This window comes from Pimephales promelas, chromosome 23 (assembly GCF_988280905.1).
Source record: "Pimephales promelas chromosome 23, fPimPro1.hap1.1, whole genome shotgun sequence".
Taxonomy (NCBI): Eukaryota; Metazoa; Chordata; class Actinopteri; order Cypriniformes; family Leuciscidae; genus Pimephales; species Pimephales promelas.
Genome location: NC_142791.1, coordinates 17,611,929 through 17,629,649, shown reverse-complemented (window position 1 = coordinate 17,629,649; position 17,721 = coordinate 17,611,929). Strand labels below are relative to the sequence as shown.

The 17,721-nt window shown below is 37.5% G+C and overlaps 1 protein-coding gene across 1 annotated transcript; it reads right to left on the bottom strand.

The window, feature by feature from the left end:
* Positions 1 to 2,156: 2,156 nt before the first annotated feature.
* Positions 2,157 to 10,922, bottom strand: LOC120482814 (gamma-secretase subunit Aph-1b). The gene is made up of 7 exons (XM_039677461.2): positions 10,460 to 10,922; positions 9,911 to 10,084; positions 9,380 to 9,453; positions 9,159 to 9,281; positions 7,547 to 7,674; positions 6,285 to 6,408; positions 2,157 to 2,974 (listed from the first exon to the last, which is right to left on the bottom strand). Exons 1-7 carry the CDS (start codon positions 10,570 to 10,572, stop codon positions 2,943 to 2,945), a joined length of 768 nt encoding a protein of 255 aa, XP_039533395.1. The 5' UTR covers positions 10,573 to 10,922; the 3' UTR covers positions 2,157 to 2,942.
* Between the last annotated feature and the right edge of the window lie 6,799 nt (positions 10,923 to 17,721).

The following is a 17,721-nucleotide window of genomic DNA, read 5'->3' as shown; positions in this document are numbered from 1 at the left end:
TTGTGATATTTTAAGTTTCTAAAATTAGTTCTGAAAAACTCCCAGCCTACATTCCCACAACCCAGACAGTGACGACTGCCTTCTGAGAGTGGACCACAAACATGATTCACTCCTTTTATGCTGACGATTTCCACACAGTCTTAATGTGAAGCTGTGTGACGAATCCTGTAAGCACCGGTATTGCTTAAGGTGATTAAACTTTGAAATCGGAAAACTCTTACTGTTTCTCATTTAAAGTCCATGAGTTCCATTATGTTAAATGTATAGAAAGTTATGCCTGGTCATATAAAGGATTGTGTGTGTTTCAACACAACTCTGGTGAAGACTAAAGAATTTTGCAATCTAAAGCACTAGGGAGGTCACAGGGTCAGTTACCCATTGACAGAAGGGCAGAGGTCACATGACCCCGAGAGCCTAACGTGTCAAAGCAGCAAATATCAGTAACTCTTTAATGCAGCAGCTACCATGAAACAGCAGTGCTTTGCATTTACTAATCTTGGTTAATGTAATTTCTACATAAACAGAGTTGCCAAAAGTGATGTCCGGCAGGGATATTTGCTCTTAATGATCCTAAAAGCTTGATTAAGATATATAATATAATATAATATATATATATATATATATATATATATATATATATAATAACTTATAAGAACTTAGAACTTTTTGAACTTAACCAAGTTTAGTGTTCCTCGTATTTTATATCTTTTATATATATATATATATATATATATATATATATATATAAGATATAAAAAGCAAAACTACAACACAAACGCTTACTGGAAAGAGAAAAAAAACATCCATTGACAACAACATAATAAGTTATCAATATTTAGTTGTTTTCCGTTGTTTTTGCTGACAAAAATTATGTCAGAATAATTTGTCATGTTTCATTAGTGTTTTCACATATAAAACTATTGACTTACAAAATCTTTAATATTGACATTTATCATATTTGAATAAGTTGTATTTTTTCCAAGAAAGACATCACTTTGGCCACTTCTGTACATTTGTAACATTTTAGGAATGAACATGAAATTAATAAAATATTTAAACATTAACAATAAATTAGATTTACGCCGTGTGCGGTCATGTTACCGGAGGCATACACTAATGTTAATGAATTGGAGTCCACACACCATAAATGTGCATCATATCTGCATGAGTACATATTTCACTTCCCAAAAAATAACTGAGACTCCATGAAATGATTAACAGGGTCATTTTTAATCTTTTTGTATTTTTATAATCAATCAATCAACCATTCTGATTCCCTGTTTGGCACATCATATTCTTAGAAACATTATAAAGCAGCATTAAAATGTTACATAATTACAAGAAGTCCTTTTGTAATTGAAATTCAGGAAAGCACCGAGTTATTGTGTCTCAATATACAGAACAGAGCACGAAGAGAGATGCATCTGCACAGGTCTGAACAGACACGCACACACACACAGAGGATGACTACAGAAAGTAATACATGAACACACAGAAGCACAGTGAGTGTTGGTTCCAGGAGTGCAGCATCCAGAAAAACACACTGAGCGCCATGTGTGTGTGTCTAATACTGTGATGATGTTAGAGTGCTGGGTTAGGAATTAAAGCTGTGCGTGAGTCTCTGAGATGACGAGTGTGAGACCTTCATCCAAATGAACAGGAAAGACCCGGGAATATCCAGACACTGCTTCCCGCCCATGAGTGTGAAGGTTGCATTCAATTGTCAGAAATAGATTGAAAATGAGGTTTAGCTACAAACAAATGGCGGTTACACTTTATTTTAGCGTGTCCTCGTCACTGTAGGTACTGAGTAATAATACTCAACATGTTCTTACTACAGGGTTAGTTGTGTGTACTTATGCATAATTTACTATCATTGATTACTATGCAATGTGTGTAACAAGGACACGGTAAAATATAATGTTATCCAAATGACTTATTTAAGATTGATGAAAAATGATGTGGTCCGTGTTTAAGGAAACTTTACGGGTAAGGTTAGGGACAGAGTTAGTACTTAGTTATTGTAATTACGGTAACACTTTACAACAAGGTTCATTAGTTGACTACCTAGTTAACATGAACTAAGAATGAACAATACTTCTATTATTGTTTTTTTTTAAATAATCTTAGTTAATATTAGCTTCAACATTTACTAATACATTATTAAAATCAAAGGCTGTATTTGTTAACATTACTTAATGCACTGTGAACTAACAATGAACAGCTGGATTTTACAAATATGAATAAATACTGTAACAAGAGTATTGCTCATTGTTAGTTCCTTCATTCGTAACTAATGAAGCTTATTGTAAATGCTAGTGTAATTACTGTATGTACATGGGGAGCAGAATTGTAAAATGAAGTGCTGACGGATTTGGTTGAGGGTTGGTTGTATTTAAACACCACCAGAACGACTTTAGAAAATGATGATAGGCATCGATCTGTTCAAAAACTGCATAATTACACAGAGACATTTGTTTAGTTTGAGAACGGTTTAAAAGTTAAATATTCTTGTGCATTCATTTATCACGAAGAACGTGTTCCAGAATGTACAGTACAAATATGAAAAGCCTTCAATGCCAATAAATGGAAATGATCTTGACTAATACTAATAATGATGATGATATGAGTGAAAGAGGAGCTGTTTCGACCACTTCTAACAGTGGCTCTGCAATAAGGCTTCATTCAAAATGTAAAGGACATCACTTGAGAAAACTCAAAACCACAAACATTCACAAGAAGAGCCAGAGAATGTTGCGTTTAAAACAAAATAATATTAAAGATCAGTCTGATTGATTTGCATGGAGATCAAGCTATATACAGTGTTTGCGTGAGAGTCCGTGTCCCGTCTGAGATGCTGGTGTGTGTCCGGGTCTCCTCAGGGTTCGGATCCGCTGATGTGCTCTTCACACACACTCCTGTCGTTCGGTCGAGCCTGGATCTCACTGTGTAGATTCCCCTTCAGCTTTCCTGCCTAAACACACACACGCACGCAGACACCATTAGACAAACGGGATGCATCAAGGGCTTGGGATGGGGTGAACGCTGATCATGATTATATTGGCTTTTGGCTTGCTTAGTTGGGGACACTTTATTATTGATCTGCCTGCATTGACACCATTATATGAGAACTGAACTGAGCTGGACGATGACATCACTGTTTTATAACTAAATGAATAACTTTTTTTTACTACAGAAATGAACCATCACTGAACTCATCTAAGCTGGACTATGACGCTATTTTCTTCTAGATCAAGCCAAAAACACGCTTTGTTGAATTATTTTCCTGTTGTCTCTGTAAAGCTGCTTTGAAACACTCTGTATTGTAAAAGCGCTGTATAAATAAAGGGGACTTGACTTGATTTGCTGCTATATATAATATATAAATATAATATATAAAATAAATATAATTTGAGATATAGAAAAAAATATATCCTGGCTTTTCTCAGCTTTATAATCAAGAGTGAATGGAGGATGAGAATTTGAAACCCAAACAAACGCATCCATCCATCATAAAAGACAGCTCTACGAGGGTTAATAAAAGCCTTCTGAAGCGAAGCCATGCGATTGTTTAAGAAAAATATCCAGATTCATAACTTTATCAACTAAAATAACTAGCTTCCGGCAGGCGGCCGTCCGCATCGATTTACGGTGGAAGAGTAACCCCTGACCCGACGCATGACGTAATGACGAACGCAGAAGCGCAGAGGAAAACAAAACACCAGTAATGAATTGGACGTCTAAAACGAGATTTTTTAAAAAGAAATGTGGGAGGAGCACGAGTTTGTGGCCCAGCCCTGTTTGTTTGAACCGCAAGAGGCGTCTAAACTTACGCTAGTCATACATCTACGTCACACATGCGTCAAGTGTTACTCTCGTCGCATAAGTCGACTTGCATAGGCCGTCTGCCGGAAGCTCGTCGTTATTTTAGTTAAAGTTTGAAATATGAATATTTTTCTTACACAAACACATGGCTTCACTTCAGAAGGCCTTTATTAACCCCGCAGAGCCGTGTGGAGCACTTCAATCATGGATAGATACACTTTTGTGGGCTTTAAAATCTCCTCCCCAATTCACTGCCATTATAAAGCTGGCAAGAGCCCAGACAATTTTTTTTTTTAAATAACTCAGATTATATTTTTCTGAAAGAAGAAAGGGTAACACCTTATTTGAAGGGGTGTGCATAAGACTGACATGACACTGTCATAAACATGACATAACATTTGTCATGAACATGAAGGAGTCTTTATGAATGTTTATGACTTTTGTCATTAAGTGTGATTCGGTAAATTATGACACTTCTAATGCAAAGTTGACATTGTTTAAAATGTCTTTGTTATGACAACTTGACATTAACAAAGACAAAAATGTCTTAATTATGACAACTTGACATTAACCAAGAAAGAAATGTCTTTGTTATGACAACTTGACATTAACACAGACAGAAATCTATTTGTTATGACTACTTGACATTAACCAAGAAATCAACAGGTCTAATTATCAAACTTAAAGAAGTTATTTAGCTTTGCGTTAACATTACATTACCCTGTCATATATGGTTGGTTTTTTTTCATTACCCCATCATATATGGTTGGTTTTCACTTAGGCCGTCATGACGCCATAACTCTGTCATAAATATTTTACTTACTGTACTAGTTATAAAGATGTCATTAAGGGTTATTACACTATCAAACAGTGCCATTAATATTTCCCCTTACCTCAAGTAAAGTGGAACACGTTGGACTAGTTATAAAGATGTCAGGTTGACAGGTTATGATTTCTTGGTTAATGTCAAGTTGTCATAACAAAGACATTTTAAACAATGTCAACTTTGCATTAAAAGTGTCATAATTTACCGAATGACACTTAATGACAACAGTCATAAACATTCATAAAGAATACTTCATGTCATGTTTATGACAGTGTCATGTCAGTCTTATGCACACCCCTTCAAATAAAGTGTTACCGAAGAAGGTCGTATACACCTAGGATGGCTTGAGGAAGAGTAAATCATGGGTTAATTTTCATTTTTGGGTGAACTATCCCTTTAATTGTCAATTCATAATAATTATGAATATACTGTATATAATCTGAAATACAATTATAATCCACAAAACAAATATATTTAGCAGCAAAAGACGGGCAATTAAAGGGATACTCCACCGCTTTTTCATATTAAACTATGTTATTCCCTTAACTAAGACAAGTTGATACATACCTCTCTCATCTCAGTACGTGTGAGACACTTTGATCGCGCTTAACTACCCCAGTTCATTAAATATATGCCAAGTAGAGAAGCGACCAAACACCTCCATGTATTTAAATACAGTTACTCGAGCAGTGTATATCGACCAAGAATGGTGACACAAAATAAAAGGTTGCGCTTTTCTAAGCCTGTAAAGTACATAACTAAATTGTATGGCGGAATACCACAGCACTTCGACTCAGCGCATATATATCTATGGACTTGGCACAGTAATATCATCACTCCGGAGAGGGAGAGGATTTTTCACGAGTGATGATATTACTACGCCGATTCGAAGTGCTCCCAATCACTTGCTGTGGTATTCCGCCATACATTATAGTTATCCACTTTACACAATTAGAAAAGAGCAACGTTTTATTTTGTGTCACCTATTCTTGGTCGAGTTACTCGTGTAACTGTATTTAAATAGGGAAAATGTGGAGGTGTTTGGTCGCTTCTCTGCTTGGCCCATATTGAATGAACTGGGCTAGTGAAGTGCGATCAAAATGTCTCGGGCGGCAGAGCGATTAGACAACAGAGGTGTGCATCAACTCGTCTTAGTTGAGAGAATAACATAGTTTAATATGAAAAAACGGTGGAGTATCCCTTTAACTCTCCAAATTAAAGCAGTTTATAGTGAAAGATTTGAGTGAGTGAAACATGGGGAGTGGAATAATTGCATCTGTCTAGATATGTCACCAACCAGAACTAGACATATGATATATGTCTAGTTCTGGTTGGTGATCTCGAACCCAGTTATTCTGGAGCAGGTTAGCCATGTAGCGCAAGTTAGCCTTGTGATGAACACCGCTAAAAAAACAATCCACCTTCTTGTTCCAGAAAAAACTAGTTTCCTCAAACTAATCTTACCTGGGCTTCATATAACAGACCTCAGGTCCTCAAAGCCCGGATTAAGGAACACTAATACAGAGGTCACACTTCAGAATGACACCATAAACCCATTAAGATCCAGTCAAATCCAGAAAGTGAGGCACACAAGAAGTGTGACGTAGCGTGTATAAATTCACGTCGGTCTTACGTGTGCAGAGTGCTTTGAGGTTGTGTAGAGATCCTCCAGATGAGAAGAAGGCCCAGACGGCCATCAGGAGCGTGATGCCGTACACTGGAGGAAGACTGCCTTCATACAGCGGGTTCAACAGCGACTGAAAGAGAGAGAGAGACTTCAGTCACTAATGGAGTTTGGGTTCTCGCTAATATACAACAGTATTATTGATCCGACTGTTGGGTGAGAACTGAACTGAGCTGTATTCTGCAGAGCTGCTTTATAGATTAAATTAACTATTTTCATAATTGATGATCTTTACAAATATACTGAATCAACATTGAACTGAACAATGACACTATTGTCTTATTAGAGCTGCATTACAGCTGAACTGAGCTTTGTTTGCATCATTGACCATTATTTCATACCTGTTTATCTCTGTATTCTATGAAACGCTGTATAAATAAAGGTGACTTGACGTTCATTATTTGAGATGCATGTTATTATAAGGCATAAACAGGGTCAAAGTCTGCCAAGCTATATAATAAAACAATCTGAGCAATTACACTTTCAGGGGAAAGCTTATTTAGCGAGGGTCAAGGATAATCCCAGCTGTGCGTATGAGTAAAGCACACGATCCCGCTCCTGTGACATCATGAGGGTTTCAGGTAAAGTGAACCTCCAGAGAAACATTAGACATCTGAGCATGAGCATTATCATGAATCAGCATGTACGTGCATATCAAATGTCTGGTGTCACACTTTATATATCGCACATCAAGCCGAAGTCTCTTCTGCTCACCAAGGCTGCATTTATTTCATTAAAAATACATTAAAAAAACAGTGAAATATTATGAAAATTTTAAATTCATTCTTTCAATGAATATATATAGCAAAAATGTAATGTATTCCTGTGATCAAAGCTGAATATTCAGCATCATTACTCCAGTATTCAGTGTCACATGATCCTTCAGAAATCATTCTGATATAATGATTTGATGCTCAAGAAACATTTCTGATTATTATCAGTTGATTTATATTTTTGTGAAAACCGTGATGCATTTTATTTTTCAGGTTTGATGAATAGAGAGTTCAAAAAGAACACTTTATTTGAATAGAAAGCTTTTGTAACATTATAAATATCTTTACTGTCACTTTTAGTTGGATTTATATAAATTAACCTGCATTATATAGAAATCTATTGCTAAAGGAATATGGAACTTGTGGTCTTGAAAGGCTTTGACCTCACATCAGAGATCGGGTCACATGTTCAGAACAGTGTGTGCGTGAGAAGCTCACCAGGCCAGCGACGAGCAGGTGTAGAGCGACGACAGCAGCGATGACCCACCAGCGGCTCTTCTCACAGCCCTCGAAGAACACAACACCCCAAAACGTGTGCAGCAGCGTCAGCGCCAGGGTCATCAGCGCTACACACACACACACACACACACACAGGGCTTCACAACACCAGGTCACAATAATAATCGTTTTTATTTCCATATAGTTATTTTAGTAACTTAATGTACATGAAAATGAGAAATACTACATTCATTGGCAACTAGCAGAAATAAAATAAATGTTTGTCATGTCAAGGAATGTTTTTAGATGGCTTTCATTTGAGTTAACAATAATAACCTTGGGTGAAGCAAGGATGGGTAACACTTTACTTGAAGGGCTGTGCATTAGACTAACATAACACCTTCATAACCATGACATATCGTCCCCTTGGAATTATAAGGTTCTATCTGAGATTTTTGTCAAAATTGAGTTATTCACATATTCTTATTCTGTGACAATTTATTTACATTATGTGATGTGTTTTGTACATTTAGGGTCCCTGTTATTTTCATGTTTGAAAGAAACTTGTTCCCCATACACATTTTCCTATATGGAATGCAAAAACTTTGAAGCTCAATATCTCAAAACTGTTCAGAACGCAGATAGAACCTTATAATTCCAAGGGGACGATGTGTCTCGAATACGAAGTAGGGTTTATACATGTTTATGACAACTGTCATTAAGTGTCTTTCGCTCAATAATGACATTTTGAATGCAAATATGACATTGTTTGAGATGTCTTTGTTATGACACCTTGACATAAACCATAACATCATAACCTGTCAGTGTCTTTGGCATGACAACTTGAAGGTGTCATGATTATGAAGGTGTCATGTTAGTCTTATGCACACCCCTTCAAGTAAAGTGTTACCCAAGGATGTTACTGTACATTATGTTTCCAGCATGTTTGGCAACAGTTCTTCTAACACTAATTGATGGAGTGTGTAGCTTTTCATTCCTTAAACCACCATGTAGGAACACACATCATGGCCAAATATAAATGTTGATGTAATTTAAGAGGTGCATCAATGTTTGCTCAAGATCTGGTATAGTCCATGCAAGAGTCCAGCTCTCTGTAAAGCCTCCTCCAGCACATCCCAAACACTTCCAGTGGATTTAAGCTCTGGATTCATGCGTGAAAATGATTCTTCAAGCTCCTCTCAAGCCACTGTCATCTTGTAGTAGGGCCATGACGTGTGTTCCTAAATGGTTGTTTAACCTGACAACATGACCTTTACCTTTTCTAGATTTCACGACCAAATCCAGGTTACAATAGATTGATAAACAACTAAAAACCTTTATAATAAGCTTAAAATTCATTTATAAAACCCAATATTTAAAACCCATTTCAAGGGTGTCAGAATATTTTTTTTTTCCACAGAGGAATAGAAATATAACAAAACAAATGTTTCAGATATTTTCTATGAGTGAGTGACCCATGCGTCACATCACTAGCTCCCAGTATGATTATCATTACAGAATAAAACAGCTTTTATACAGTGGTCAGGTGTAAAAACACCACATCTCATGGCTGAAGCTGTTGAATACTCTGGCTATCTGGACATGAGCTCACCTGCTGTAATGAAGTAATACTGAGAGTCTCCAAAGATGCCGACCGTCCCGGGACCCAGAGAGTCGGATAGGATGTTGATCATGGAGAACGCACCACTCATGATACCAAAGCCCAGTCCAGCCACTGCACACAAAACACACAGAGCACCTGATGATAAACCTGCCACGGGTGCCTTCTAGTGACCTTCCACAGGCAGCAAGTGTGACAGGAACACCGTTTACCATAAGCCATCTGCCGGACCGAGATGTCCAAACCGTCCTCATCACTAATGGCTGCCAGACCCTCGTTGGCTTTCCTGATGGAACAACGAAAAATACACACACACACACACACATATATATAAATATATCCACAGTAGTCAACATTTGAAGTGGATTTATCAAAGTTATACATGAATTTTGAACAATACCCATTTCTTGTCTTCTCTTTGACTACTGTGTGTACACACACATATACTGTATAAACACAAACTTTTCTGTTAGATGTGATTAATCACGACTAATCGATTTGACAGCATTAGTTCAAGTAACGTGTACCTACCTACGTCACCTAAAATAAAATGTTCCCCAGTTTTATTACTGTACTGTGATTAATCAAGTGGGGAAGTGTATGGTGATGATATCTGATAGTTATAATCCTTAGCCTTAAACAGTTCTGGAATCTGAGCTGTTCATATAGAAACTATCTGGAACTATGTCATGTTTGGCACTGAGGAGTTCTTATCATTTATGGCACACCATAATGAGTCTTACCTAAGCAGTCTGTAGTAGGCAAAGCGAAACACTTCCTGGAGCAAGACCGAGAAGAAAACCCCAAAAATCAGCAGTGCCCTGTGCAGGGTGGGGTCCTGCGCCCCGTTACTGGCCTTCACGGCGATGAACCACACCAGAGAGGACAGCAGCAGAGACAGCAGCCAGAAGAACGCCCTGAAACACACACACACACACACACACACACACACACACACACACACACACACACACACACACACACACACACACACACACACACACACACACACACACACATCATGATCCAGCTCTCCACTGCTGCCTCCTCACAAACATGCAGATCTTCATTCATGTCTTGGAAAACACTTGTTTTAACATATGAATGTTCATAAACTGCTGACTTGTTGAACATTATAATGTTTAAAGAAAAATATATTATCAAAAGAAACTGTGTCCCTGTGTCTCTTCTCCATGTCACTGAATAATACATGCATGAATAAAACAAGTTTTTGTTAAACGCATTAAAGTGTTTTGTGGATGGTGTGAATTTGGTGTGGTCACGTGACTCACCCTGCGATCAGAATGATGATTCTTAGCGGATCTTTGATGATAGTGAACACAAACAGGGAGAAAGCTGGACCAAACGCTATGAACGCACAGCCAAAAAACACTGCCAGAGTCATTCTGGACGAGCAACTTCTCCTTCACAGTCAACAGTCGAACACAAACACACCAAACACGAACAATGCCTAAGAGACAGATTCCCTTAATTCTCCATCTATCAGAAATCGTTTAAACTGCGTTACAATACAATACTAATCACAGAATTCCCCTACACTGACACATGTATGGAATCGGTCAATCAAAGACATCAAAAACTAATAAATCCGATAACAGTGGCGCGGTTTAGATCGTTCTTCAGTCAGCGCTTTGTCCGGTAACATTTTTAAACTTAATCTTCAGTTTCTCTTTCCCGAATAAAGAAAAACACACGCGACACTTCCGAGGGCTTTTGTTTCGTTTAAATGATTGGCTTGCACTTCCGGGTTCATGTGCCTGCGCCGCGCGCTCCCGCCGCTGAGTGCCGCTGTCTCTAGTAATTCAGGCAAGGCTTTTTTTTTTATTAATTATCATGTATATTATTGGTTGATTGAAGATACAAGACACCAAACAAAGCTTAAAAAATTAAATAAAATCACACACAAAGCGCAATACAATTCCATAAAGTCCAAATAGCAGCAAACAGAATAAGTAGGCTAAACAACAAAAAAAAAGCCTTAAACATGACAAATAATTTTTTTTTTAATTTAAATCATAAAATATAAGGTTACACAAATAAGGTTATTATCAAAAAATACGTTCAAAATATTACATTGTTTAAGGGCTTCTTTTTAAAATCGCACGAGTTTTAAAGATTTGAAGAAGATCATTAAATCAATGCGGGATGACTCTTTCTCAGGAGAATCTGCATTTTTGAATGAAGTAATTGGCCAACAGCACAATACTGTTAAACAAAAATTCACCATCATAATTCAAAGAAAACGACAAACATTTTATAGTTTTGAAATCAAAGTCATGTATTACATATTTCAAACTAAAAAGCAGGGTATTTGTTTTATAAACACTTTTTGTTGTACTGGTTGAAAGTCTGTTCAGATGCAAAAGCCATAAATGCCATTTGAAATTTTCTTCTTTAATGATGATTTTTATCAAACTTGTATATTTAAGTTCAGTAATTTCACTTCAATGGCAATGATAATTACCTATTAATTGTTATTTAAGTGAAATTACTGAACTTAAATATACAAGCTTGATAAAAATCATCATTAAAGAAGAAAATTTCAAATGGTATTTAGAGGCTTTTGCATCTGAACTCTTCACTGTCCTGTCTGTCAGTGTGTGTATCTCCATTCCGCCGGGAAAGGCGCAGCACATGTCATCAGTAGGTGCGTTGCCATTACAGATTTGCACAAAACGCGATTTTTTTCTAAATATCAATAAAAAAAAAAGATTGCAAAATGACACCATTCACCAGTGAACTCATTGTCATGTTCAAGAAACCAATTTGAAATCATTTGAGCTTTGTGACATGGTGCATTATCCTGCTGGAATTAGCCATCAGAGGATGGGCACATTTTGGGATGCTCAGGTAGGCCCTGGCATTTAAACAATGCCCAATTGGCACTAAGGGGCTTAAAGTGTGCCAAGAAAACACACCACCAGCCTGCACAGTGGTAACAAGGCATGATGATATTCTCATTCTGTTTACGCCAAATTCTGACTCTACCATCTGAATGTCTCAACAGAAATCGAGACTCATCAGACTAGGCAACATTTTTAGAGTCTTCAACTGTCCAATGTTGGTGAGCTCTTGCAAATTGAAGCCTCTTTTTCCTTTTTGTAGTAGAGATGGGTGGGACCCGGTGGGGTCTTCTGCTGTTGTAGCCCATCCGCCTCAAGGTTGTGTGTGTTGTGGTTTCACAAATGCTTTGCTGCGTACCTCAGTTGTGGTTATTTCAGTCAAAGTTGCTCTTCTATCAGCTTGAATCAGTCGGCCCATTCTCCTCTGACCTCTCGCATCAACAAGGCATTTTCGCCCACAGGACTGCTGCATACTGGATGTTTTTCCCTTTTCACAACTTTCTTTGTAAACCCTAGAAATGGTTGTGCGTGAAAATCCCAGAAACTGAGCAGATTGTGAAATACTCAGACCGGCCCGTCTGGCACCAACAACCACGCCACGCTCAAAATTGCTTAAATCACTTTTCTTTCCCATTCTGACGTTCAGTTTGGAGTTCAGGAGATTGTCTTGACCAGGACCGCACCCCTAAATGCATTGAAGCATCTGCCATATGATTGGTTGATTAAATAATTGCATTAATGAGAAATTGAATAGGTGTTCCTAATAATCCTTTAGGTGAGTGTATATTACAGCCACCGCACTAGACATTATTATTATTAATGAACGGAGACGTTTGTGTGTGTTATCCAAGTTTTAATGGCAGGGAAAGACCCTTATCCTGTAATACAGATGAGTGTTTCTTCATCATTTCTGCTCCGAAGTCTTGGTTGTGGCATCTCACTGAGGTTTAGAATCCAGTATTCCTGTAATTATTGTTTCTTGTATGAATTTAATAAAGAACTCTTCTGTCCAAACACACCGTGCCTTCTACATCAGGTGACTGTAAATGCGCAAAAACTGTTTCCATTGCAGTTTTGCGAAATATTCCTTTTTCAAATTGCCCGAAAAACCACCTCACCTTATATTAAACTGTCATGTGGTTGGTTTTCACATTGGTTGTCACGAGGCACTATAACTGTGTCATGAATATTTTGATCTCATAACTACAGTGGTACAGATTGAATTTGTCATTGAAATGATATAATGGCCTCATGACAGCCAATGTCCAAACCAATTAACCCATGAAGCTAAGTGGTTTCTTAAGTTTGATAATTAATCTGCTCATAACTGACAGGTTATGACGTATTGGTTTATATCAAGGTGTTATAACAAAGACATCTCAAACAATGTCATATTTGCATTAAAGATGTCATAATTGAGCGAATGACACTTAATGACAGCTGTTATAAATGCATGAAACATCCTTCATATTCATGATGACATCTGTCATTTCAGTCTTATCCACACCCCTTCAAGTAAAGTGTTACCCAAACGTCTAAAATCCACATATAAGTTTGGTGCTGAGCGATTACTGAGTGCTTAGATGAAGAAAGAGTTTGGGGTGGGAATATTAATTCACAAAACACTGTATGTAATGGGGGAGGAACAATGATGCTGTAGGACGGCGACGTTAAGAAGGTGTTGAGCATTAATGAGGGTGAGATGCATGTGTGGATGTGAACACCGGCTCGGATACCGCATCTGATCAAACCCTCGTCTCTCTGTGGGAAGAATAAGGGAAAACATGATCAGCAGTCACCATTTAGTTACAGTAGTTTATTAATGGCAAGGAGTATGAAAAATTGTACCAAGAAAGAACTGTCTGGTGTAAATATGAAAAAGTGAATTAAGGAAACTTTTTAGAAATCAGTGAAGCAATTGGAGTTTATGGCATTAAATTATAAACTTGCAGTGTGTCAGTCACACAAAATGTCATTAATATTCCAGTAAAGGGAGGAAAGACAAGATTGTACCTTGGTGGAAAGAGGACTTTAATATGCAAGTAAAGAGAAAAGATTAAGTTCTGAAGAGAACTCATAACAGACAGAATTTGATCAAATTTCATTTTCGAAATATTTGATATACTTTGGATTGTATTTCCCATGATAAGCTGCCCTATTACTTTCTACAGTCGGAGTGTCCAGCACTATGGGCGGAGATGTTGGTTTTTGGTCAAACTGTCAAGACTAGCACAAAACATTTGAACCAAGTCATGTGATCCACATACAGCAAACGTTATAATCAATTATGATAATGATCACAGAATTAAATTAAGAATTCTTTCTCATGCCTCCAACAAGAGATAAAGTGTGTATCCTGCGGTGCACACTCCCTTTTTAAGGGTTAATGGAGGAATGCATCATTGGATTAAATCTTATGAATAGAACAAGTTAATATTATCTATACAACAACAGTTTCATAAAATGACATGATCAGTAGGTCATGACAATGTATGTTTTTACACTACTATAACTTATCAAAATAATTAAGCAACTTTTTTTCTTTAAAAAAGTTATACGAGATTAAAACTCGATTTTTAAAGTCACTTTAATATTTATGCTGAAATTACTTATATAACCCACCAAGATGATTACTTAGGGCAGCAACTGAAGGTAAAGTAGGTGATTTGTGCTTGTGTGTGTGTGTGTGTGTGTGTCTGTCTTTATCTCAACGTTGGGCTTTTCTGAAAACTTGTTCAGGCATTTGTAACATACCCATATCAAGTCTGGAGTTCAGGAAGATTCTCTGGAGTCCTGTTATCAATCATGCAACAGTAGAGCAAAGGGTGTTAACACTGCCAAGGTTAACATGGATTGCAACATATAGGCTACACCTTAAAGGGACACTTCACCCATTTGCATTAAGCTTTGTATCTTTAGAAATATTATTATATCATATTTTTGAATGGTCATGGTTTATTCCTTATTTTTCCCCTGAGATGGGAGAAATAAGGATTTAAGTGTTTTACTTCCTGCTTATTATGACATAAATATCGTCATTTTGCGTGATAATAAGCGGGAAGTCGCATTTCATTGAAAAGTGTAGAGATTACAAACTTACCTCCTCATTATTCAAGGGTGCGGGACCCACTCACCCTACAGGCCTATTACAGATCAGTGGGATTGGACTTCACTTGCAGATACTGAATCAATATCCGCCATCTTGTTTTTGGAAGCTAAGCTAACAAGCGCTGTGGAGATAGGAAGTATGACAATGACAGAAGAAAATAAACATGATATGGAAGAAGAGGATTTTGAAAGTCTGCTGCTTGAATCCGATGTTCTTGGCTATCTTTACGAGTCACAGTGTAGTGAAGAGCAGCTGCGGCTGATGGAGGAACCGGAGGCGGCTGCCTGTCGCGGTCGAGGAGCCCTGACTGACTCGAGCTGGACGGACTGCTGTGCATGTGCTCTCGCTGTGAACTATAAACACAGATCGAGTCCGTCTGCTGCAGAGAATTTCAACAATGGCAATTTCTCCTGAACGAAATCTCTGAATCAGATGAGCACACGGACGTTTGTGTTGTGATGTGATCCATCCTAGTTTTGCCTGACTGAACATCCAGGTATCGTGCAGTAATACACCATATTTAGAAAGAAATACAAACTAGAAGTAATTCACTAATGAGTTCGCCAATGTAACGTTAACGGGGTTTGTTGTTGTGGGAAGGAGGAGGCGGGAACCGGCGAACATTTAAACATTTTAATTGTAAAATGAACAAATAAAAAACGAAAGTATAACACCGTGTCCTAACTACACGCGACGCCGCGACACGCGATAAAAGGTATCTTTTCCATATTAATCAGAGTTTTTGTCCTAACCAGACGCGACGACGACACGTGAAGTTTCTAATTTAGAAACGGTTCCTATTTCTGCGACGTCGCGGCCGACAGAATGAGGAAATGACACTGGTTATGAGTATATACATTATTTATTCTTAGTTAAAAATAGATCACTGTGCCACAAGCGATAACGGATAATTTACCTCAGATTTTGAAAGCGTATAATATAGCGTTCAAAATGAATTCTATGCAAACAGACAACTGTAGGCTACTTCATAACAAAATTAGTCAATGAGTAGGCTTTATTTTGTTATTGCTTTGATTTTTAATAATGTTATTTTTTGATTTGATTGTCCTCACCCATTTCCAATGCGAGTGCGGGCCAACAGTGCGCTTTCACAGAGAGACTCCGCCCACACGCTGTTCTGAATGTGTGGCGTCTCACAGTCGCGTCGCGTCTAGTGTGGACAGACACACTTGCAGTCGCTGGAATTTTATCGTGTCGCGTGTAGTTAGGACACCGTGTAAGCCAGCAGCCCCTCATTGACGACTAATGTCCACACACAACATAAAATCAGGCTTGTTTCTCTCTCGAACTGCCGATGTGCATGCAATTCCGGATTAGTGGGTGTGGCTTCCAGAGCTGTGCAAAGTGGTGCATTGTGGGGGTTGTAGTTTTTCATACAAATGCACCCTTCGGTTTTTTTCTGTCTTTTCTCGGTCAAGACGGCATCAAATTCAAAAATTATTTTACATTTCGACTACATATATGATCCACTTTCAATAAAGATTAATGTTGAAATGGGTGAAATGCTCCTTTAAATACAATGCAGGCTGCCTTGGACAAACGCGTCACATGTAATAGTTATCAAAAACCTGGATTACTCATCATGGCCACAGCTAGATAAAATGTGCCCAGCATTCAGAAAGCATTTAGACCTCTTTATCTTTCACATTTTTTGTTGCAGCCTTATGTTAAAATGCCTTTTTTTTTACTTCACATCAACGTAAAGGTGAAACTCGAAAAATGAGAATATCATGCACAAGTTCATTTATTTCAGTAATTTAACTTATTATATAGACTCATTAAATGCAAAGCGAGATATTACAAGCCTTTATTTGTTATAATTGTGATGATTATGGCTTACAGCTTATGAAAACCTTTTCACAATATTCTAATTTTGAATTTGGGGTTTTCATAAGCTGTAACCCATAATCATCACAATTATAACAAAGTCTCGAGATATCTCACTTTGATTGAATCTTTATATTAGTTTTACTCTTAAAGTTAAATTACTGAAATAAATGAACTTTTGCACGATATTCTAATTTTTCCAGTTTCACCTGTACACACCATACCCCATAATGTCAAAGCAGAAACCAGATTTGAGCTAACTTTGCAAATTTATTCAGAATAAAAACTGAAATGGAGGTCTGAGTTCCAGCAACTGCGTTAGTGTTGAGGGTTTTAAGGGGTTCTCTTACATTATATGACAGCAAAGGCACAACAGTGTGTTTATATGCTCTGACTGGTGTTGAGGAGATTCCCTGATATGATTGTAAAGTGCTTTGGGTGTACAGTAGTACATAAAGTGCTATATAAATGCCTCATTCATTCATTAAGTGTGAATCTGTTTCCTCACTAAAGCTGTGCATAAACACTTACTATGGCAAGAAACAATCTCTAATTCGTTAATCGCTCCATAAACTGTGTTTTAATTCCGTCTTTTCATCCGTCACCACCGTGTCAGACTTATTAACTTTACAATAAAAACATTGGCATGCAAAAAATCGTCGAAAGGCAAAGTTCTATGTTCATTACTTTAATCATTTTAATCAAACTGCTCAAACAATTGCATAGGATACAT

Excerpts from the sequence above, each read along its gene's own strand:
- LOC120482814 (XM_039677461.2), bottom strand. The coding sequence starts at position 10,572 with ATGACTCTGGCAGTGTTTTTTGGCTGTGCGTTCATAGCGTTTGGTCCA. Across the intron at positions 7,675-9,158 it reads GTATTACTTCATTACAGCAG|CGCTGATGACCCTGGCGCTG; the intron begins GTGAGCTCATGT and ends GTGTGTGTGTAG. Across the intron at positions 6,409-7,546 it reads ACCTGCTCGTCGCTGGCCTG|TCGCTGTTGAACCCGCTGTA; the intron begins GTGAGCTTCTCA and ends TCTCTCTTTCAG.